Genomic DNA, 26259 nt, shown 5'->3' on the forward strand with positions numbered 1-26259 from the left:
TTACTATTTAAAATTACTATTATTTATAACTGGTTTCTTCGCTATAGTTTCATTGTCAGCATGAATTATCATAGTTACATGTCAGCAATAGGGAATGCTTTTTTCAAAAACATTACATAGCATAACTAAATAAACTATTTTTCCAAGATAACTATATCACTCATAAATGATGCAGTTATGTTGGATAAAGTGATATAGTTAGGCTGACATGCGATTATAATAATTCATGCCGGTTTATATCATTTATGATAGTTTTATCGAAAAATAATAATTTTTCTATTAGCTTTTAGTTTTCAAATTATTTTTTTATCGTATTGTATTTATTATAAATACGGACTAGATGAAAAATGTCATTTTTAAAGGAATTAATGTAAATTTTATAATATAATTGCATATAAATTCTATTTCTCAATAGAAAATAATACAAAATGAGCAGATTTCATACTATATTATTATTATTATTATTTATTTATTTTGTTATTAGGACATTGTTTTAACATTTATTATAATTAGCCTATGTCTTCGCTGAAACTAAATAATGATATTTATACTAATATTTTTAATTTTAACATATACAACGAATAACTTCAACATATCAATCAATAAAAGTCAAATTATTTAAAAGGTTCATTTGAATTGTCCTATATTTGAATGAATTATAAACTTTTAAAAAGATTAAAAGATAATTTTAAAAATCAAAATGGCAATTTAAAACAAAAATAGAATTTCCAACGAAAGGATTTAATTTTTTTCATTCTCAAAAAATAACTAATTCAAGAGATCGATTTATTTCGAATAATCCACCACTATCATTACCTGCATCATAACAGGTCACAAGATTGCTTTTATACTATTTAAAAAAAATTAAACTACTTAGTATAATTTTATTTAGTTAAAATATAACTACATTTATAAATCGTTCATTTGGCTTAATATTGTTTATCTTTATTCTTTCTAATAGAATATTTTAATATATTCATATAAACCTATATAATTTTCTGTGAATTACTCATAAAAACTGTAAATGAACGAGTTTATAATAAACAGAACTTTAATCATTTATAATTGTAATGTGGTTTCTTTTATACAATATTAATGAAAATAACCTTTGTCTGAATATATAGATATATTTGAAAATCTAGATAAATGATTACACAAGTTATAATTACATTATAATATATATAGCCTACTACTCAGAACTTAGGGGTATTTAGATATAATAAGATTTTATTAATAGCAACATCATTATTGTTAATCTGATTTTAGTGTTCCAAGCTCTGTATTCGATGTTACATACATGTACTACTACTGAATAAACTTTATTATTATTTTTTACACCGGAAGGCTATTGTTTTGATAGTTTCAAGATGCCACACGCTTCACTAGATTTACTTTGTCGTGAGACTATATTAGAAAATTTAATAAATTGTCGGCACGTTCAATAAAATTTCGTTTTTTGTTTCTGTGAGCATTAGTTTTTCACGTGACAAGTCAATCGATTCCATTATTGTATTAAGCTAATATTGTAATAAGTTTATTCCCTAATTGTTTTGAGCAGTTTTTATTATAACTTCTTTATAAATAATATATTTTAAGTCTAAAAATTATCTTACATTATTAAATACTATATTTTATATTGTAAAATGTAAGTGATCTACTATTATAAGAAACTATTAAGAGGAAACAAATTTGAAAATTAATTAAAAGTTTACTACAATAGTATCTTTTATCTGAATATTGCTTTAAATATTTTTTAATGTAGCCTAATACATTCTATATTATTTTAATATTATAATATATATCTATATTTTAATATAATATAGTATATTATTATAGTTAGAGTAAATACTTAACTATAATATAATTTGCCAGTAATATAGGCTAGCTATGTGTATATAGTTAGTAGACTATTACATTTCGAATTTTAAAATGCTGATAAAGTATTCATGGAAAGCGCACAGAATCAGAAGAAATGTAAGAAATGTGTTTAATTTTATTAACAGGTCATTTCATAATAATTGAAAATTTTGCTTATAGGCCTAATTACAATAATTCAAAACTTATTTTAATATGTGTAATGAATTACTCATTTTTTATTAATGTTTAAAATAATTATAGCTTAATTATTTGTTTACTGAAACTTATTCCATTTTTGTCCCAACGTTGATAAGAAGAAAAATTAATTATTTTTCTTCGTATTCTATTTAAATTAATAGCTTTTACTTCGGATTTTTCTGTAAATTTCTAAATAAGTTGAACCTATGTGAATAACATACATAACTTTGATAGATGCGCTTTCTGCTATTAATCCAATAAATATACTGAAGGAATGGAAAATTACTTTAACATATACTAAATATACATAAATATTTTAGTAAGTATTGATTTTTTCTGTTTTTGTTGTTTGTATGATAATAAATGAAAGCTTCATTCAATATACTTATCAAAATTAGAGCGAAGCATACGTGTATAATTTTACAAATAGGTTAATTAAATTTGATTTTAAAATAATATTAATAAATAATTATCGAAAATATTAATTTTTATAATTCACAATAAATATTTGCAATACACTATAAAGTATAATTCACCAATCAATAATTTGTAAAAGAAAATATTACTTTTCTTTTAGAAATTATTAATTGATGATCAGTGCTAACAAAATACCTTTATTTTGTTTTAACATTTGACTATGATCTCCTCTGCTAATCAGAAACTACACCAGTATAATAACTCTAACAGGACTTAATTAACAATTAATACCAGTATAATAGGTCTAAGAGGACTATTAATTTACAAGGTCCAAGTAGACAATATATACACAGAAATGTAAAACAGTAAGGATATAGGAATAAGAAGAATTAAATGTCCTTTACAATAATAAAAATTATGGATTCTGATTCGACTTAATACATAAATGTTAGTAGTTCTATTACTTTTTAGAGTAATCAATCGTGGAACTACAGAAAACTTCTTCAAATTTTGTCATCAACAGAATATAGAGTAACTAAAATAACAACACAGTCAATACTAACAGAAAATATTATTTATGTTTTATCGATACACAGTGTAAGCGGAATTATTTTGTTCCGAAAAAGTTTAATCCGTGAAATATATCTCAATTACGTTCAATTCAAATATTTTGAGTTTATTTAAAACAATAAGTTTATTTTAACAATTTCAACCACGAAGTTATCAATTGAAATGCAGAATAATAGCAAATCTTAAATAATTTGACAAACTCGCAGAATTTTAATGGTTGCAAGTCGGACTATTAACAGTAATTTGCTAATATTCCAGTGTAATTCTGTTGAAATACAGCACATGTCTATGTCAATTTTATTGTCAGTTATTTGCGGACAATCTGCATATTTCGATTTAAAAATATAGTGTAAACCAAAGTCTACGTTTTGTTTCAAAGAACTTCACGATATAAAGATTAGAGAACTTTTTAATGCCTCTTAATTATATCTAAATTCTTAATTTTTTATTTTTTAATTGTAATTTTCAAATATAATTTATCAACGTGTTATCGCGATGAAAACATTGCTATGTCTTCAAACTTAATAACATTTATCAATATCTTAAATACATTTTAATCTGAAAAATTATTTTAAAAATTTTATAAAATTCAATTAATCATTTTACTGAAAGAATATTTAATTATTTTTATAGATTCTATCATAAATAAAACATATTTCTGGAACTAAAAATATGGAAGATTTCGAATATTTATCCAAAGATTCACAATATGCAGTTGTCTACATTTTAAAATATTTGAGGACGTTACGTTTCGATAAACTTATGCGAATATCGAGATCATAATTTAATATAAAATTCAAATAATTTATGGATCAATACAACAAGAAATAAAAAATTGAATAAATTTTATGCATAATAAACCCTGTTCATAGAGAAAAAGAAATATTTTTAATAATAAACTTTATATATATATATATAAATTAGTAAATAGTAAATATAACTACGGTAATACATGAGTGCATTTAAAATATAATACCACTAATATTAACGATAATATAAAATATATAGAATATTTTTAAAGTATTGCAATTTATTATATAATAAAAATGGTAAAGTAAATCTAAATCCTTCAGGGAAAGAGCTATTAAAAGAGATAAATTTAATAAATATATTGTTTAGCTTAAAAATTAATTAGTCTATTTATAATTTACGTTTCTTTTTTTAATCTTTAAATAGGACTAGAATAAAATCTTAATTTATTATATTAAATTAAATTTTATGTGTAAAGCGATCCTTTTACCAATATAAATTTTTTATCCGAATACTCACAAAGAACAGCCGTTTAAACATACCACTATATTAGATATATCATGAATTCCTCAAATGATAACGCACACATATTAATTTAAAAATTCATAATTTAATGGTTGTAAAGATCTTTATGTCCCTATTTTCTTTAGAACAGAAGATATTATAAGCCTACTTCTATTAGATTTATTCTTCTATTCCTACTAGTAAATTAATACTATGATTCCCTCTTTAGCTTATTTAACTTAAATTATTCTATTCCTTATTTTATATGACATAAATATTAAGTCACGAGTTCGCGTATATTCCAATACATTTAACTTATAGAATCATACGTTTAGGAAGACCGCAACCGCTTCATTTTCTTATTAATATCTTTATTTCCTTTATGCATGTTTCTATTTGTATATTTGCCTATTGAAATGCACAAGTTCTATATTTGGCTGCTTGCACTCCACGAAAAGAGTGGGCGATGGGGTCGCCAAGTCCCTACGCCAGTTGTGAATTTAAAATAATGTTTAAATACAGTAGAGCGTCGAAAATTGGTGTCAATTGGGGACTGGGGTTGTTCCAATTAGTCATTTGTTCCAATTTCCGACTTTGTACGAAAAAATATATTAACCTGTCCGATGTTCAAATTTTTCTCCGTTGCGTGTCGCTTCGCGTTGAATTTTCGTCGATTTTAAGCCTAACGAAAATTTTTATAATAATAATCGAGGCTATCGTATCGTTAAAAATTATTTCTGCATTTTGTACAAACAAAATAAATATATTGAAGAATATAAAAAACATGAAAATTATACTTTAGAAGTAAATCTAGTATCAAAAACGTTCGATTCAGCACGACACAGTCCGACTGAAAATCGTTCCAATTTCCGGCCATTTCAATTACCGACGTTCCAATTAACGACGCTCTACTGTATAGTAGTCATTCGGTTCTTTTTAAAAATAAAGTTGGTTAACAGTTTCAAATTCAATAATTTTAACGGGTAAATACATTGTTAGTGGTATTCTGTGAATATTATTAAATAATCGATTATACCAAAATTCATACCGCAGTTTCAATACAGATTAACAGGCCTAATCTGAAAAAATTGAGAAAACAGAATAGGAACTAAATATTCCTAACTTAGCCTATACAGTACTTATTTAGTCTTTTATTCACAATTAATTAGTCAATTACGTGTAAAATAGCTTACATTTATGCCAATTGTAAATAATCTAAACGAATAACGTTATCTCTACAAGAAAAAAATATATTAAATTTATTTAAAATACTCTTAATTCAATTAGATGAGTGTAAATATAAATATACATTGGAGGCATCCTATCAATGTAAAATAATAGCACATCGATTTAGACGAACATGTTTATAATATTAGAAAAACCGATAAATTTATAATATAAACTAATGTGTTTTTATAAATTACTATTAGCTTGATTGTAAAATACTTAATTGATAAATTAAATAATAATTAAAATTAAATTGGAAACGAATATTATAACAATGGAAGACTTATTAAATAGCATATCATAAGGAATAATAATATAATCTGATTATTTTTTACTTTATTAGAAGTCCAGAGCTTTAATTTTCGTGATGAGGGCGTAAAAAATTAATATTTTCTTGAATGTCAATTAAATTTCAATATGTTTATAATACGAGATCGGTCATTGAGAAAACACTAAGATTTATGCACGCATCAAATGGAAATGTGGGTGAGGCCTATGAGCTTTCCGAAACGACAGGAAACACACACATATTACATTTACTTCAACAGTAATTAAGTTGATAAAATTTTAAGAAAAAATTCCACAAATTATTATTACATCTTCGGATTTATTCATGTTTTATTTCATAAAATTTTGTACAGGCGTATATTGTCGATTCTTGTGAATTAATTTAATAGTTATAAGAAATATTGTAAGAAAAGGATTTATTTTGAAGCAAATATTCTTACATATCGTGGTTAGTTTACATGCCTTTTGTGATTTAGCTTATGAAAAGTAGAAAATGTTTTGAGAGTGTTAAATTTCTTTAATAATTATATGAATTATTATTATTATTGTTTGATAGTGGAAATTCGTTATTGTAATCAACTAAATAGAGAGCTTTAAATAAGATATTTGAACAATAACTAATGATTTATATTGAGATATTAGTTTACATTTTTGTATTAATTCATTTATAAAAATGTAATAATTCAAAAATGTAAAGTAATAATCTCTATAATACGTTAAAATATTCCAGCACACTTTCAATGGACATTCACTTTCAAATAATTACTTTTCTCATTAAAAAAATTTAAAATATCTCAAATTATAAACTAAACACCAGGTCAATAATGTAAGGAACACATTTAAAAACTATTAACTTCCATTGTATTCATAAAGCAAAAAATTTTAAATATTCTGTAGAATGAACACGTCGATATCGAGTTGTAATTTATAATTAAATTGCACATATTGTTACTTTCTTAGTTTTTACAATAAAATTAATATTGAGTCAAGATCCAGTTAGGGAATGAATGGTTTTTATTTACAAACATAAAACATTGGTGTGTGTGTGTATTTATATATATAATATATATATAACATTGTAGATGAACACCCAAATTTTATATATAGGAACATTGCACAATGGAACACGGACACTTTCAGAATATGAATTATCTGAAGCACCAAATAAGTCCTACTTTAATTTGGTCTGAAAGAGGTAAAAAATAGAAGGGACGCTGGGAAATTATCAGTCCGATGTCCGATCGTTTGAGGCCAAGTGCACCATTTTATATACAGGAAATTCTTTTACAGTCTTGCAAACCGGAATCTTTGAGCAAAATTTCGAATTTACGCCACTTGGCCCATGCTTACGTGGATGTTCATATTGGCGTGGCTGCATAGGCAGTACAACATGCCGCATCCCGGACACGAAGTGGTAGCCGTCACAGTCGGCATGGAGATTGCTGAAAGAGTAAATATCGGCCTTACATGTTTTATCTAAACATTTTGCCAGCAGATCTTGAGACCAGCCAAATTTTGAAATAAAACTTCTATTTCTGAATTTATTCTCTATAATCTGAAAATATTTTTAATTTAAAGATGATAGAAATCGCCCAAACCAATTTCCCTTTCGAAATACAATAGTCCCTCGTTATATCCCGGATTCGGATATATCGCGCTTTCTTTGGTTCCCCGAATTTTAAAAGCACTCGAGTCAATAAATTTAAAATACCAATTGCCATTGAATTTCTTTTTGCAACGAAATACGGTATTTTATCTCTACTATTGTCCTTGAAAGTACCACTGCGGGTGAAATAATAAATTAGTCAAGATCTAAATAAGCAAAGCAGGTGGACAACAGATCAATAATCATTTATGTTAATTTTGATATTAAAAGTTGTTTATTTATTGGTTTTAAGTACTCCTCATTAACGAGTTTCTGTGAATTCGAAAATTCAGACCTTTATGTGGATTGAGGCAATACCGTCAATTCACACAAAGGTGTGCAATTTCGAATTCACCGCGTAATGCGTAAGGAAAAGATTTCTTTATTTTTGAGCGGAAAGTTCTGAAATTTTTATACAGTAGTAACTTTATTTTGCTTTCTAGAGAATTTTTACTCTGAAATTTTATAAGTTTTGATGTTTTATTATATGTTTAATTACTTATTTTTTCAAATTTTCAATTACTGTATTTATAATTTTTATTGAAAAATTAAAATTACACGAATTTTTAATAAGAGATTTATTATGAAATATAGTACTGTATAATAAAATCGCAACTGATATTTTGTTTTTATATCGACAGTATTTGTCTTTAAATGTCATTGTTGAAGAAACAATAATGCTAAATGGACGTTGGTGGTATCTATGTTTACATAAATGTCAATCAATACTATATAAATACGAATAAACACGAATAAAGTTAAATATTGAAAAACTAAGCTTATTTTATATTAGAAACACTTGCTGATGAAAGAATAGAGATTCCATAGCATGTATAATCTGTTTAGTATAAGCCCAGAATTTTTCGTACTCGGTTATATCGCGCAGCCAGATATATCGTGCTTTTTCTTGGTCTCCCGACAAGCGCGATATAACGAGAGACTACTGTAATTTAACATCAAACGTTATTAACGAAGCGGATATATCCAGCGTGACATTTAATCTGCATTTATGTCTAACTAATGAGAATGAGTCTAAGAAAAACGAAAGCGTAATAACTCCATGGTCTCTAGTCTGCCTGGCCTCGGCCTGTCCGAACTTTTAAACAAGATACTGTACTTACTTCCGATACTACAGTTGACCTTCTTCGCCTGATTCGTCATGTACTTTTTCTGCCTGGCTCTGGAGTTTTGGAACCAAACCTGAGTCACTCGTTTGCTCAATCCCGTAATTTGCGCAATTCTTTCTAAATCTTGCCCGTCGGGATTTGAATCTAAATTAAAATTGGCTTGTAGCACCTGAAGTTGTTCTTCTGTAAAAGTAGTCCTGACTCTCTTAGTCTTGGTCTTCTGTTGAAGATCGTGTTCGCTGTTCTCTATGAAAAAAAGCTGTTGGAATATTAATAAATAAAATAAGTTGTATATAGCAACAGTTATTACCGTCGTTGGAGCCCGCTGCTCCGTCCAGTGAGTCGAAGTAATGTAATTTGCATAGCACCCTATTCTCGTGCAGTGCGAATTCTTCTCCGGTGGACAGTTGACGTTTGCAAGCTTCGCAGGCAAAACAGGCCAAATGATATACTTGGTCACGTGCTCTTCTCACCCAATCTGATGCCTGAATAGTTCGGAAACATTTGGCACACTTGGCACCGAATTGCCTGAAAATAAATAAAGAGTCCGGTTATTCCCGGAACAAATATTGACAAGCGGATTGCAATTGATCAGTGAACTCAGTCAATGCTTTTCATATACTGTATTAGCGGCCTATAGGCAATAGAACAAGCAAGAATCATGGGCGGATAGTGTGTCAGGTGAGAAGGGAGTGCAACTAGCGGAGAAGAGAAGGGCGCATCGATCCCCCTGCAACCCACTAATGAACATATTACGGTCAACTGGCCTCATCAGGCTCTCCCTTCAGCTCCGTGCCAGCAGTTTCACGTCGACAAATCGAGTTTGCGGCGTTCCCTGGACGAACTAATGAAATTTCAACCGGCTGCAGACCAATCAGCCGTGAATCGCTTGGCCGCCGTGTGGGCTAAAAATGTAACGGTCGTTACGTCACGGGACCGCGGGCTATGTTTACCGGAAGGATGTGAGTGTACAGATACATCCCCACTAATAAGACCACCGGTGTCACTCTCTACTTACACAAAAAGAAATTAGACAAATTCGCGGCTTTCCAAACTTCTCATTAACACGTTAGAGGGTAGCTTTGTGTCAAGGACCATTTCTTCAATAAATCTATACTGATTTGGATTGATTATTGGACAGCCAGTCACTCCACATCCATCTTTTTTCTATAAAAATTTTTATAGGGATATAATTCCCGAAGGTTCTGAATGAATTTAGTATTTACCTAGATTTTCTGAAGAAAATAGTGAAGGTTATTAAAATTTCTTTTATATTCTTTATTTTATTTAAACTGCAGAAAATTAACTCTATTTCTAATAAAGCTCGGTTAACGTAGTTTATCGGCACAGATTTTTATAAGCTCAGAACTGTTACTTGTCCCCAAAAACGAATAGGCCTATTTGGACGTTAATCCCAGCAGTAAACGAAAAGACTTAATAGGCTTTTCTTCTCCATCCCGACATGTTAATAAATCGTAAGCGTTTCTACCGTTCGATATTCTTCCTCTCAGTATCTTACTGGATCTGAATGATGTAAAATGGTAGCACATAACATTATATAGCACAGTTATTTCATCCTTCGGTACTGATCAGGTATATGTTTAAGCATATAAATATAATAACTCAGAAAGATTTAATTGCAAGCCTTCTAGTTAAAAAAAAAGAAAAGAAAAGAAACTGTTAACTTTTAATGGCTGTCGACAATCGATAAGTAAAATCAGCAATTGCCGGTATTTGGGATTTTTTATCTGGACCAATTGATGTCAGACGCGTGACGTGACAGTACCACATCGCGCGTAGTGCTGTCTAACCTCATTGGCTTTTGACGAGTACAGAAGGTTAAGCTGTCGTCTCGGCCGATGAAGGGAACTGTGTTTGTGTCATTCAGACACAAATTATATTTCTGTCTATATCGGGCAAATATCAGAAAATGGTAGATCCGTTCGGTCAGTGCCCTTTATGTTGTATGTAAATCCGTAAGGAAATAATCGAAAGGAGAAGTTCTTTTTACTTGATATTTCTAAAACGAATCAATTTAAAAACTATCTTATCGATTAGTCGATTCTGTTTCGAAGCATAACAGACCCAAGACGTAATTCAACGACTTATTTCTCACTAATTTACGTTTCCTTTCTTATTCTTCAACGAGTTGTGTCATTTCTGAACGATATAGGCTACATTTAGTTAATACAATAAATTTTTTAAATTCTAACGACAATAACGACAATAGCTTACTTTTTTATTCTATATACCGGTAGATAACAGATAATATTTTTTGAATCATCCTCTATAAAGTTGACAAGATAGACTTATTTATTCTTTTTCTATAATATTGTCTTCATTTTATCTCGAAATTTCAGTTTCTATTGTTTGATAACATTTAAATTACTGTTAATTTAATTTAAATATAGAATTGAATTCTATTTTGTTTTTCCTTCAGATAAGTGAAAAATAATTTTTTTTTTATCAGGAAGAAACGATCGATAAACAAACTGACAAAAAAAAATAATTGAAGGAAATATACGAGATAACGCCTTTCATTCAATACATTCGAGTTATCAAGTTATGTTTTTTGATTCGTTCCGTATCTTAGTTAAAGCAAAAATAGGGTTGTGGCTCTTATTTAAATTCTATTCGCCTCACCCACTTCCGAACTAATTCTAATGCCGGAGGCCACTCCTCCTTCTTGAAAATATTGTATTTTTTTTCTAACAGTAAAGAACCATTTAGTAGTAGTCATCCATTCTGCGTTTTGTTAACGAATATCTTAAATCCTAGCGATATAAAAACCATCTCGATAAGCTGAATACTATCATAATATTTAAACATTCATGTACGAAAGTGTTCGATTTTTGTTAAATTTCTTAAAATATTTAGAAATGATAGGCGAAAACGTGTTCAGTAGACAACAAATTACTTTGAATTAAGAAATCCTACATATACAATTTTATTAAATATCTATCCCAGAGTTTGTGTAACTTAATTTAAACAATTAGCAATAGCTTCTCATATTCCAAACTTCTTAATAATAAACTATAATTTTAAATACTACATTAGAAAAAGAATGAAATTATTGAAGATTAATATTAAAAAGTAATGTAATCAATAATTATTTCTGTATTTATGCGAAAAGTGATAAATGTTTTAAGTTTAAAACTGATAGCTTAGCTTCACCTTATTCCTGGAATTTAATCTCAATTTTGCTCTCCGGAAAGGCTTGATAACTTAACAAATAAAACTTTCTTCTTACAATTAAGTCAAAAGGGCATCGATTACACTAGTCTACTAATGGAGATAACTTGTATTAATCGATTTAAGTCAAATTATAGTTCTAAATCAATTTATCTAACAGATTGATTATGATATAAAATCAAATGATAGGCAATATATCAATAGGCCCACTGTTATTTTGATTAAAGATACGAAATATGCTCTCTTAGTGACTACTATTTGTATAGAGAATTAAGTTAAATCGTGATTTCTCATCATATTCTAACGGTAATTCACTTCACAATTAATTTTTTTAAAAGTTAATAGAAATATCACGAATCTATCTCTTTTAGAAATATTCTTTAGAACAGGCTGTATTCATTTGAACAGTAATTGTAAAAATTCCCAACGAAGTTAAAATTTAAATTGAAATATTTTTTACTAAGCTAGTTACTTGCTACAGATATATATTTAATGCAGATTTAGTTCTTCGATTCAATTGATTAAAATCTTAACGATCTGCTTTTTTATCTTTCATTTCTTTCTTAGAAAAGTTATTCGACGCTATCGTGTTATTTAAAATTTAACGTAATTTGGCCAAAATTGTAACAAAATTGAAAATTATGCATTAAATTTTATTATAAGATTTAAATGAGTAAACGGAAAATGAATCTGACAAGTGAGATCTGAAAGTTGTCTGGAATCTAGTTTTTTGTTAAGCGGAGAAATTAGAGCTAAAGAAAAACTTGCAGTGAGTCCGGCCTTCTTTCCGGATAAATTGGATAAACAATTCTAAATTACGCATAAAACATAAAGAAAATCCGTTAAATTGTAATAAAGAAGATATATATTAATTCCGAATTCTCATTTCCGATTTATCTCGAATTATTTCCTAGGATGAGATAATTCTTTTAATAACACTACCGGACAATCAATTTGCAGCGGATACGAAACTTCGACTGTGAGTCTCAGTCATATATAGACTACCAGTTAACTAAAGTGAAAGTGGGAGCTAAAAAACAGAAGGTAAAAATCCGCAATCGCTAGGGACGAGTGGCTCAGGAATACGGAAGCAGTCTAGTTAGCCAGAGCAAACGACAACCAGTCAACCTGCTCACGTCCAATTCCCCTGGACATTCCCATCCCCACTGTCCGGCTAATTAGTCCTAATCACGTCGGAATTTGGCAATCCCTCTGACGGGTGCCATACCAGTTAACTTTGTGCTAACTGCTGCCTCCCCGGGGATGTTCTCCACTCCTCTTCTTCACCTAATTAAGTCTACTGGGCGAAAACTGTGGCAAGTGTCGCGTGCTCTGTCTCGATACTCTGATCCGACCGACGCGGAGCAAAGCAAAAGCTCTAGTGACCAATAAAAGATCCATCCGTTTTGTAAAACGATAAGCGGTGGACCCAGCAGACATATTTTTGGCTGAAGGAATGCGAAGTCGTCGTTGGTTGTCAGAGAGCCCGGCGGGTCGCCTCGACCCAGGTGTGAAAAAGCCAGGGGACGAAATGATTGTTAGGTAAGATCGCGAGGTTCCCCGCAGCGTTCAGAAGATAATGTCTCGCTGTTCGCACTCGACAACACGCTATAAGAGGCATTCTAGCCAACTAGATACATACTTACGAACATACACTATATACATCTACGAACATTTCTGTTAGTTCGCGATAGAGTTTTCGTTTCTAAGCATTTTAGCGCAAGACCTCAGAGATTAAGGAAGTTACAATCGCATACGCTTCGACGATAGTGTTGGAATATTAGAGATTCTCGCTCGTTTGACAGGAGGTATTGCGTCAATTTTGTTACCTACAAAAAGTGATCTTACCTGACGTAATCGGTTCTACAGTAGAGATGATCTTCTCTGACGAAACAAGATGGTTGCCGGTCGAGGGCTACTTGACAGACGGAACATCTAAGACAATGAGCGTGCCAGGATTGACCATTGACTCGAAGTAAGAAACGATCGGTTATCAGCTGGTTGCAGGAATAGCAAAGTTCTCTCTCTGTCTGCAAAAAACACAAAAAAAAAAGAGTAGGAATCAAAAAGAGTTTTCTGCATTCTTAACGCTCTTAGTACAGTCGCGTTTTTGACAAAAAAAAGTTAGCGGGATTGACAAAAGAGCGGCCTTGCTTTGCTTTTTATTCCTCGTATAATTATAGACAAGAACGATAGTAAAATGTCGGGGTGAACATCATCTTACCAGGTCGTAAATCTGGAAATTACGAGCATCTCCAACGTTTTTATGGCGAGTTTCAATAGCTACTTCTTTTGTAAATCGGCGTTTGACCGCACGGCAGTCGAGAGGTGTTAATCGTCATAGTTGCTAGATCCGGCCTGACGGATGCCTCTGGCACAGAGATGTTTTCGGATCATATTGATAGTAGAACCCGAGCATTACGTGCGATTTTACATCGGGATCTAAGTCTGTGATCGTTACCGGACTCGGGCCATTTTAGATTTATAAATAGATTGGACTGGGGTGGAGGACATTCTTCCATTCGCTCACAGTGTTTCTACGCGCCTGTGCGCTTACGATTAGTAAGCGGCTCACGTCGTCAAAATCACGACTTGTCCGCGGCCTCTTCTTCATTCCGATCACGTGGCCCGACCTGTGGATTGAGGTTGACAGAAGAATTCGAAACGGACGGCCGTCATCTTCAGTTGACAAAGAACAAGTTGGCCAGAGACCGAAATGGAAAAAGGTTTCGTTACTTGATTATTATTGGTTTCCTTACTTTGATAGACTATCGAAAGGAAGCCTCAACTGTGGCTTTATTTGGCAATAGAAGGAGAATTTCTGCGTACTTGATAAAAATTTTGCTTGATGCCGTCAACGAGAATGTGTGAAAGGCGATCCGGATGCCGAGAAAAATTCGTCTGTAACAAAAGTACAGGTTAACTGGATCCCCGTAGGGGTCAACCTGACTCCGGTGATGTATGGGATGTCCTAGAGAGACCAGGTGGAGGCCGCCAGACAGCGTGCGGTCCTCCAATATCTGACTCACCCGCTTGATCCACGTGGTTGGGAAAGCAAACGGATTTTAACTGAGATTCGGGATTTCTTATGGCCCGATCGTATCATCTTTCGACCCGTTTTAGAGAAAAATGGACGACCATATTCCAACTAAGTTGGAAAATGTTCAGTTCGGCTATAACCCGAAAAGGAGTGACTATCGTCCCACTCCTTCTAGCATAACCCAAGTGACAATGGACCGAGATGGCCATCAATTTGATCCACACCACGTCCAGATAGAGTTTCCTAAACTAACAATGACTGCAACCCAACCGGTCCTCTCCCCGCAATTGTCAATTGGTCGGAGTCACTCCACATCCTGTCCTTTGGCGCGTATCGGCTACGTCTAAACTTTTGCATCCCTTCTATTTCATCAACTTAGTCAAAAACGATTGCTTCTCCGATTTTCCTTGCATGCTCGGTTTAATAGCCACTGCCATTACTCATAAACTCTCTTTCCTTTCGCCCCTTAACACCTCCGCACATTTATCAGTCACTAGGGGATCGGAAAACGAGTAAAGGAGGAAAGTAGACTTTATTCTCTCACGTGACTCAATTTTCCAAGAATGTATTCTCCGGAGTGACTTTTCTTTGCCATTATCTAATTTAATCTACCTTCAGATCATCCCTCCGAACTTGGATTTCAATTCAGGTAACTAATTTCTTAAAACTTTTAAGTATTTAAGTTTTCCTTTTAATTTCTTTTTATTTTAGTGATATAATGATCTCGCTTGAATTTTTCTCGTGTAAGGATGTAAATGCGATTATAATATTACGCAATTGGATAATTTAATGACTAATTCTTTTTTAGTTTGAGATAAAATTTAAGTTTTTATATTTAGTAGTTTAACTGTTTATACGAATAAGATTAAGTAATTAGGTGTGGAAATGAAAAATTTAACGCGCAGTTCGGGTCTTCACAATACTTTTTTTCTATTCCCGTTGCATGGGTATTTTTGGCGAAAAATTAGTTATTATTTTTATAGGATGCAACGGTGTATTTGCATGATAACTAGATCTATCCTCCCTTTGTTGACTCGGAAACAGTTCAAGAGTTTAAAGCAAAAGAAAGAACTGTATACAAGATAAACAAATTATGATATCCCTGCAGAGAAGCTGTTCTGTTCCAATCGAATTCTGGTCACGTGTAGTAAGACAAGGGACCGAGTAATTATGAAAGATTCGAGATGGGAATTCCAAGTAGATCACGTGACTGGACACTGGCGTTCTTCTTCCTGTCTGTTTTTAAAATTTAAATTTTTTTCCGGTGCGGGAATTGGCCAAATAGTCAAATTTAATAATTCTATCCAGGCCGTAATTTTAATTCCGAGATTACGTGCTCTTGTCTCTTTTTTCCCCGACAACTGGAGTTACCTAAACTCGTAAAATAGATGGAAAGGTGTTACACCGCAGCATCTAATTCTCTGACTATAGCAGAGATAAGATCTCTGTGAGTGATGAGACTCGGCTAAAGATGGCATTCGAATGGCCTAAATAGATCTATCTGAAAACAGTCTTATCATCTCCACTTTTTTAGAAAATGTTGACTTCATAATCTTAAAATTCGTTTTTTTTTTTTTGTGTGTCCGAGTGCTATATACTGATGCATTAGTAAAAGAGGGATGAGAATATTTTCTGTCGATACGTGTACTTTTAATCTACGTATAAAAGTCTGGACCTTTTGTACGCAAATTAGAAAGGGGAAAAAAACTCGAGGACGGAAATTCACAGAAGAAAAAAATAGAAAGGAAGACATTAACCATCAATTATAAGTTATTAGAGACTCCTTCAGTCAGTAAAACCATTTAATTTTCTTTCAGTTACGGACAGACTGAGAGCACCTTTTCTACCCTACCACTTCAAACTGGAGCGTCTCTATGACGTCACTGGCCATCTCCTTCCCCCTTCCAAATTAAGCTTTCAGACCGTACTCGATGAAAATTTAACTTCCGTCCCCAAGAGACGAATGACGCGCCTACGGGCTGTTAAAGGCAGAGTGGGCAACTAGTCCGACCCGGACATAGATCGGAAAAAACAAGGAAGGGGAAGAGCACCTACCTTCATCACACTAACAGTCACCTGGTCATCACTGATCATCTCCGCCAGAACTGACCCTCGGAGGGCCCGGACACGGATTCTCTCCGACCGGCTATTCGCTTTAAAACCGACCAACTGGCAATAACCAGAAATGTTTGCTCGATCCGGTAAACCCGGCATCTGCTGACGTCAGAGAGCTCCGTCCAATGGAACGAGTCTTGGGTGTGTCCTGGTATCTGCCACAATTTTCGCTCCATGTGCGAATCCGCTTTGTGCCCGCACCGTCGAAAGTCGAGTGTACTCGGACAAAAGGGCCTGCATGTATCCGTCATTTCCGAACACGACAAACTACAAGAGGAGCAAAAGGTAAGCTCTACTTTTGATAGACTCCGCACAATAGTCGGACGTCAGTGGGAACAAACAGCGCCTCTTGTAGACGACGTGCGGTTGACCCCGTCAATAGGGGCGGACTGACATATTGACCGCTTACACCCCGAGCAGTAACTCAGGCAGGGTAAAGACCACGGTTCTGCCACACAAAGCGGAACCGTTGAAGTGTGAACAGGACCAGGTCTGTTCGAGCGTGTCGGGCCCAGTCCTGCCCCTTTTGCCAGAATCGCAACTGTCATCAATGTAATTGTGCCCGTAATGTATCCTCGTATCGTATTTACATTTGCATAAATCGACCCTTTGACCTATGGTCAACGAGGGCCGAACTAAACTTAGGATTCGTGCTGAATCTCGAAAAGTTTTACTCGGGTCAAGTATTGGGAAGCGTATGATAAAGAAACTGGGAATTTTTGTCCTCCCAATAGTCTCTGCATCTCCCACCCTCACTGGAAAGGTCTTTCTGTCCTGAAATGTTTAAAAGTAAGAGCAGTCGTTGCTTTTCCCGATGCGGGGTGCATCTTTCTAACTTTTTATACTGTTTTGTGACCCGGCAACTGCCAAGCTCACGACTAATTTACGAAGATCCCCGACAGAGAAACATCGTACTTCACTGTTTTGGGTGGGTGCGTACTATTCACTGACTTTGATCTCGGTTGGAGGGTGGATTCATCCGAATTCCATTCTTCCCATCTTGTAATGGAGTTTATTCCTAATTCTTTGGCCCGTGGCCTGTCGAATCTTCACTATAACGAGTTTTGCATGATAGATCACAAACGCTTGATTTACATCACCGAGAGAACAGGTAGAGTGGCGATCGACTGATTCTACAGATTTACGAGAGTTCGCCGACGTTCAAATCAGATAAGTTCGTCTCCACATTAAATGGAAGCATGTTCTGTCTGAACATGGCTCCTTCGAATGTTTACGAGATTGTACCGTTTGTCGAGAATACAAACGAAGCAACCCTCAGGCTTTTTTTCACACATTCGCGTAAAATTTTGCCTTGTTTCTGAATGAAAGGTTTTTGATAGAGTCAGAAATTTTTTGACAAGCTTCACAGGAAAACACGGGCCTGAAAGATCCAAAATTTAGATTGTTGATTGACACATCAATTTTTGGATATTTAAAACACTAGAAGCTATAGTTTTAATAAAGAATTCTTTGATTTACAATAAAGTTATAATAAATATAACTTCATGTTTCGAATATTAAGGGATTTTATTTTAATGTTCATTTTGTAAAAATTCTTTTTCATTGACTGAATCATTAGATCGAAGTTTATTGATATTAATTTTTGATTAAGTATAAAATCCTTCAGCTAATAATATTTTAATCGGTTCTAACAGCAAAATTAAAAATTAAAACCTGATTATTTACTGATATTTATGCTTACAGTCTTAATAAATCATTTTTTTTTATTGTTTCGGATTGTCAGATACAGTACGTATCATATCGTTCCAACGCGTGTTTTTTATTACAAGGTAGCCCGAAGGACTCCAACTTGGTTTTCATATTGAAAATATCAAGATTCGAACTCAAATAACCGAGAATAAGATCATTCGATCCGACTGTACCTTAAAACAGCTTAATTGTTAAGAAGAGGAAGCGAAATTTTCTTCATTGTCGCTTCGAGAAAGATTCGGGCCAACGAGACAAAATGATGCAAATCAGACATGGCGATGCACCTGGTACCTACTTTTCTCCTTATCATAATAAACTTTTTTGTTATGTACGAATTGGCAGCGTTCAGTTGTATTTTATGATCGAACAAAAAATTTGAATATGAAATTTCACGGCAGATCTGATCTCGATATATTATCTAAGTAGGCCTTTAGTTTACAAGTTTCAGTCGACGGATTCTTCATCTTTGCATACGAAGTTGAATAATGAATTCGATTCACGTAAGAAAGATTTAAGTAACAATAGGTCTAATTTCCAAAAACGCCCTTTAGGTTAGTAAAATGTAATTAATGATTAGATAGAAATGGGTTTTTCTGCGGGTTGCAGGAAATTCATTTTATGTCAAATAATGGCGTCAGTAGTTCGGAAGTTATAGAGGGTTGAAGTGTGGCGTGAACGATTGGCTCTTAATGAGAATTTGGGTACAACCTCTATTGTCGGATACCGCGCTTTGAAAAGGACGACTCCCTTGCATAAACGTCTAATCACACTTCGCTGCCTGCAGATGGGACAAACGGCGGGGATGCAGCGATTAACAAACACCATCCGCTACCCCGGACAAGCAGCAATTTGTAAGCCTTCGTACCGTTAATTATTTTAGCCCCTGTATCAAAGAAACACGGTTGACCTTCAGAACTATTTTCGTCTGAGTGAATTGAAGTCTGTTGCAATTAATTCTGTCTTCTCTTTTCTATTTAAAAAGCGTACCATTATTATAATGCGGGATACCATTCTTCTTGGGATCAGGTCTTCATACTTAGCGATTAAGCTTGCATTACTGGACCGAGTAGAAACATCAAGTTCGGTATGTGATCGATACCAGTTTAAGTTAACTTATCAGTTAACGACCACAAACTTTAGACTATATAATCTAGTTTTTCTTCGGGGGAAAATAAATTCCGCCAATGATTGAAGAGGCGGTTCCATATCCACAAAGTGGTCGGCAAGCCCAGAGGAATGCGCCGTAATTCCGAGTCCGATCGTCTAAGGTAGCCGCGATCCAAACTAGGCCGGCGTGTAATTCGGTTACCGTGATTCCCGTGTTGGAGACTAGGCTAACCGTGTTACTAGACTTGTCGACACCGCCATCTATCGATTCACGCCGCCATGAGCCACAATTAAATCAGCCCCTCGCCCGTGCTGGTGCGGTCGCTGCGGTTTCCACTTCACCGCCTCATCGGCCAGTCATGGACACGTGTCCCGATTTACATGGATGACCGGCCGCCACGTGTGCCGGCCACGTGGCAAAAAAAGATCTGCCTTCGCTTCGGCTGCATGAAAGGCTCTTCCACTCTCCTTTTAAACGGATTAAGGTTATCCTAGTTTTTCCCACCCGTCTGGATGATACGTCTGTCGATTATGGTCAATCACCATTTCCTCGAATTGCATCCACTCGACGAAGAAAATAAATTTGCTGCTTTTACACCGTTCTACTGTACAGTCGCATCATTTATTTAAAAATCTGGGGTTTTTTTAAATCCTGTTTTTTTGCAATAATTAAGCTTTTCGGAATAGATCCACTTTCTTGCATTGCTATCTGGCCAGGCGGGAAGCCACCTACGGTCGACACCCGCCAACCGGAAAGAAGAGGATGTTTTCTTGGTAGAAGACCTCGTCAGACCCCATCCGTTCACCGTGGGAGATGACGGACAATCGGAAGAACAAGAGATGTAATTGCGTCATTAATGTCCATTGCTCGAAGACTGCGGGACAGAATAGGCTATTTAAGGCGGATCCCCGATTTTCTCTTTCGATAACCCCGAATAACATGCGTTCGACCATTGTCCGATCTTTATTTGAACAAACTTGCAATTTAATGAGATTGGCATAAAATCTTTTAATACTGCACAAACAAAAGGGTAGTGTACAGTACAGTATAGTACATGCAATCACTAGGAAAATAATAAATATTCGCATTTATTTTCATAGAAGCTTGTAAATTTATCGTTTTTGTCAATTTGATTATTTAAACAAATATTTACTTGACTATTTTTTTCTGACTATTACTTATAGTTTTAAACCGAATAATTAAACATTTTATTAATATACGGTTAGAGTAACCGAGGAAAAAACACAGAACAAAACCAAATTCATAGGCCTGTGTTGTTTTCGAATATTAATTTGCTACGGCTAATACAGTAAAATTCGTTTGTCTTATTCTTTATATTTTTATTTTTATCGGCGAAATTCTTGCGAGTTTAAAAAGTGTGTATAATGTTAATATCCCATTTTTCGTTTAAATTATAAAATATAGCCTATACTGCATCTAGCCTATTCCAAGTGATTCATTACAGTAAAAATTACTTATTTTTAAAGAATTGACTTATATATTAATTGCAGTTTATTAAGCCTGCATACAAAAGATAGGGACTTAATTATTTATATTTAAGGATAATTTGGAAAAGATATTTGATGGAACTTTTTCATTTGTTTTTTTTTCGAATGTCGAAAGAGATTCATCTTGAATATTAGCTGTTTCTCAGCAAATATCGCTAAGGAAAAGCTAAAAAGCTTACATTATCCTATTCTTATCCACCGAATCTTATTCTAATAAAGATAATTGAAACTTTCTATAAAAACCTTCAATTATATAATTCTGTAATTTAAACCATAGTTTACTATTTTTAAACAGGCCAATAAAAAAGATTTTTTGTTGGAAATGTAGTCTATTTCGTAAGTTGAATTCACTATAGTTTAGATACGGTAAGCATAAACCAATTAGTTAATAATCTTATTATTATACTTTTTCTGTGTTGAATAGCCCACAAAGAATCGATATTATGTTACTTTACCAAGATTTACAGGTTACTCTACCAAAAGCGTTTTATTAATTTATAACTAATCCGAACTGTCGTAAGCTTTCATAAATATTTCGACTTTGCTGCCGACCGGCCTCATTTCGAATGAAACAGTTCATATTGGACAGGACTGTGGCCATTGCTATAGACTAATAGAAGTTGAAAATTCCAATTTAATCTCCTCGTGTTTGAATTAACGCAATTCTCGTTGATGACGTAGTTTTAACAAGAATTAAAAATAGGCCTAATCATTAAAATATCAAATAATGTATTTACTAATATGTAATTAAGTTAATCTACTGTTTCCACTCAGAGAACGTTAAGAGTAACTTAAGATGGAAGGATGAAATCCTGAATTGTATCATAAGCTATTCTTTAATGAATCGCAAGTCAGAGTAATCTTTGTTAAATTTTAAAAAAATGATAAAGAAATAGTAGTGTTTTTAGCCAATTTTTATTGTTTAAAACAAATATTAACATGAAAAACAAATATAATTTTAATAATAAAATTTGCATAATTTTTTCAATGATTTAAAAATAGACGAGATTTAAATGCAGCTTTGATTACTCATCGTGTTAACAATAGCAAATTAAAAATAATAAAAATGTATTTCTATAATTAAACTTATTTCTCTTTTCTAGAATATCTCTTAATATATTCTAATTAAATGATTCCGTAATGCTTAACATTATGTCTGTTTACTTTTAAAGGTGTATTTCTATTATAAAAAATATAACAACAATATTAGACTGATTTAATAAATATTACAGAGTTAGTAATTACAAATTTCATTTTAAAATTGAAATTAGTCTATTGAATCGTAGCCAAAGATAAAACTTTCTAATTGTTAAACAAAAATAAAATAGGCTATAGCCTTAAATCTAAATTTTTATATTGTTTGCTAGACTTAACCATTAAAAAAGTATATACTAAATTTAAAAATTCGGTTATTAAAAACTGAGAAATTTAGATCGGTCATAAACTTGAATATAATATGTGTAGGCTAAAATAAGGCTTGTATTTTCTTATAATATTAAGCCTACTCTTTAAAACGTTTAAAAACGTTTTTATCAAAATACTAATGTAAGTTAGTTTAATTTAATAGGTTGAATTGCTGCTTTAAGGATCCTTTTATGGTCTAGACGGCAATAGGAGTGTAGACTATGCAATAGGAATTAGTGGCAATTGCAGAAAAGTAGACTAATCCTTAAGTATCAACCGATTGATAGTCAAATACTGATTGAAGTTTATCATTTATTATTTAGTAATATTTACTATTTGAACTAATGGTCTTTTATATCATTTTGTAGATTTATTGCGAAGAATCTCATAGCGAATTTTTAAAATTTATTTTTTACACATTTCAAGTTATTAATATAAGAATATTTACACCAGCAGAATATTTCAAAATAATCCTATTTCAAATAACATCAATAAGGATAAAACATCAAACAAACAGCCCGATAAAGGAATCCGGCTGTTCTTTTGATATTTGATGTAATTATCTGGTTAATTGTATTTACTATATACAAAGGATAGAATAGCCTATAAATAGAAATATTAGTAAATATTTATACTTATACACTAACTTATGTATTTTCAATCGTTTTGGCTTTTTTTTTTTTTTTTTTTTGAAAACATAGATCTTCCCCGTTTAAACTACAGTCCCGAATAAATAGGCTATGTTAAATCAACTGATAAGGCCTCCAGCAAGCATATTAAATAGAAAAGAGAAAGAAACCTTAACTTAAAATTAAAAAAAAAAGCGTGTTATAAAATAAATATGAGCTCGGGAGGAATTTTCTATTTAAAATAGAAAGTCTTGACAACCTTAGTTCACTATTCGACTATTTTAAATAGAATTCGGACTTCAAAATCTTAAATTATCAATTCGAAGCACCTTATTGGTCACTAATTCGATTAAGCTGAATTAAATGTTAATTTATCGAGACTTCTTCTATCCTATTGGCTGACCGATGAAAAAGCTATAAAATTTACCAATAGGCATCAACACCCGCAGATTAATAACACTCATACATCGCGCCATCTGTCGAAAGCGGAACGAATTAATTAAGGGCGTGTGTTGCGAATGAATGATGTGCTGAAGGGAGAGAAGGGCGTTGGCCGTTGGAAACGTCTCCAATCGTGAATGGTGAAGGAGCGGCGATCTTGCTTTAATTATATGGGATCCGCCTCCCTGAATGGCATCCGCCTCATAAATTGTGAGCCAATCTGTTTTGACGAGGATATTCCATTTCGCTCGGCGACTGATCGATAAACATGATATCACTTTTTGAATTTCTATCAGATTTATTATTAAAATATGGTATTGAGATCCGTTATTCTGCTTATTGTATAGTCATAAATATGTTCTGTAAACTCTATTAAATATAGAAATGAAAAATATAGTAAATATACTTGTAAAATGTTCATTAAAACATAAAAATATGTGAATACATCCAATTTTCATTTTTCTTATCTTTCATTTAATAATACTTTGTGTAATCCATTGTTTAATCGAAAGGAAGTACTGTATATATATTATTTATAATGTATATTAAGACTATAATTTCTAATTTTATTTGTTATTCATAAAATTGATCGATAAACGTAGATATTTGACCGAAACTTAAGTTTAAAATTAATTAAACTAATTAAACTCACATTTAAAAATTCAAATGAAAAAATAAAATTTTAAATTTTAAATTTAAAAATAGAAAATGTTCATAAAAAATTAAGTTCAATAGCTTCATTTTTATCTTATGAGATTAAATAATAAAAGAGATTAAATAAACCTTTTATTTATTGTTTACGACGTAATACATCGATTATTATAATTTCATAAACATTCTATCTTAGAAAAGAAATTATTTTTAACTCTTATCGATTCATTGCACTTAATTTTAATAATGAAATAACTCAGTTAACAGAATTAATAATCATCTTTTCGTGTAAAAGGAAGGATTGAATGAGTTTTAATTTGCTTAAGTCAATTTTAAAACTAATTTAAAAAAAAAAACTTTATTGTAAATAAGAATTTAATATTTAAATAAGATAAGTTATTGTAGAAGATTAACTATATTTTTAAGCTTAAAAGATAGATTTTGATGTTAAGAAGAATTTATCTTGGACATATCCAATGCAAAATAAAACTTTTATTTTTTTATTTTTAGATATAAGCTAATTATTCTATCGTTATTATTTTACGTTGTATTGGTGCCAAACTGGTTTAATTTACAGGTATTACAATAAGTATTAAACATTATTCAGTCCTAACTTATGTAACTTTGACTTTATATAACTACTAACAAGCAAAAATTGAATATGCTATAGCGCTTTGAAGATCTCATCCTGTTTATAGAATTTTGGAAGTCTGTTGTCTGATCCATATTTCTTTATATTATATAAAACATGAAATCAATACTACACAACTACTTTTTGCAAAATCATTATTAATTTTTTTGTATAAGATTATCAATAGTGTTAATTCTGTCTCTATTTGTAAAGAATTGCTATTAATCATAATATAAATCTAGAAATATTGGTTAAAACAAAAATATATACTCGTATTAGCAAAGTGTAAATTGAGTATCAGAAAATAAATATATTTTACGGATCTATTATGTATAATCATTTAGATATAAAAATATTGTTCGAAAGGAAATTAAAATACATTTAAAAACAGTATGAAAAAATATAAGATGTGACACTTGTTATTGCCGTATTTTAGTTAATTAACAATATTAATTGAACGTTAAATTTTAAATAGCCTAATTGATGTTGTTGTACGTTAATTTGGATAATTTATTAAATGCACAAATTGCTACATTTGTTTTAAAAAATAAATTGTACAAGAGCTAATGTTTCATTTCATTATGTATCTAAATATTAATGTTATTAGTCTTGTTACTACTAATTGTTAATGTGAATGTTAATTATGTGTAGCCTATATTGTAGACAGCCGTCATAAAATATTTTTAAAAATATTTTCTGCTATATTGTTCTTTTATGTCATGTTTATAAAAGAGAGAAATGTAAAACGTTCTTTATTTTCACACGTAGAGATAAATTAAATTAAATTATACTTTTGTACGAAGTTTTAAGTTTTAATTCATCAATAAGAACAAACTTTATATAAAACTGATTAAATTGATAATATCTAGATTTATGTACTGTACTGTAGAGTACTGTACAATACGTACAGTACAGTACATTCAATGTTGAATGTATGTATTCTAATTTATATATAGGCCTATATATTATTTTATCTTTGATTTTGTATTGGAGGCACTTTGTTTTTGCTCAAGGATAGTCACTTTGCCTAACTGACATAGCCTTACTAATTTCTGCGAATAAATAATCTTCCATTTTAATTTTAATCTTTAAATTATCATTTTAATTTTGCGACAAACAAATAGTCTCTAACGTCTGAAAAAAAGTTATTTACAAATAATCTATATTTCAAGAATGGATAATTATGTGAATATTTATCTTAGATAAGTTATATATACTCCATTGCAGCATTTAGCAACAAAATTTTA

General features: G+C 31.8%; 1 protein-coding gene across 1 annotated transcript; it reads right to left on the reverse strand.

Annotated features, from left to right (window-relative positions):
• Nucleotides 1–6813: 6813 nt before the first annotated feature.
• Nucleotides 6814–17177, reverse strand: LOC136985907 (LIM/homeobox protein Awh-like). The gene is made up of 5 exons (XM_067283310.1): nucleotides 16871–17177; nucleotides 13624–13805; nucleotides 8894–9111; nucleotides 8578–8829; nucleotides 6814–7253 (listed from the first exon to the last, which is right to left on the reverse strand). The coding sequence occupies exons 1-5, from the start codon at nucleotides 17027–17029 to the stop codon at nucleotides 7138–7140; spliced, it is 927 nt and encodes a 308-aa protein (XP_067139411.1). The 5' UTR covers nucleotides 17030–17177; the 3' UTR covers nucleotides 6814–7137.
• Between the last annotated feature and the right edge of the window lie 9082 nt (nucleotides 17178–26259).

The sequence above is a fragment of the Centruroides vittatus genome, unplaced genomic scaffold, assembly GCF_030686945.1.
Source record: "Centruroides vittatus isolate TY-2023 unplaced genomic scaffold, ASM3068694v2 contig_980, whole genome shotgun sequence".
In the NCBI taxonomy this organism is placed as follows: Eukaryota; Metazoa; Arthropoda; class Arachnida; order Scorpiones; family Buthidae; genus Centruroides; species Centruroides vittatus.

Excerpts from the sequence above, each read along its gene's own strand:
- LOC136985907 (XM_067283310.1), bottom strand. The coding sequence starts at position 17,029 with ATGCCGGGTTTACCGGATCGAGCAAACATTTCTGGTTATTGCCAGTTG. Across the intron at positions 9,112-13,623 it reads TGTAGAACCGATTACGTCAG|GCAATTCGGTGCCAAGTGTG; the intron begins GTAAGATCACTT and ends ATTTATTTTCAG. Across the intron at positions 8,830-8,893 it reads AGCAGCGGGCTCCAACGACG|AGAACAGCGAACACGATCTT; the intron begins GTAATAACTGTT and ends TTTTTTTCATAG.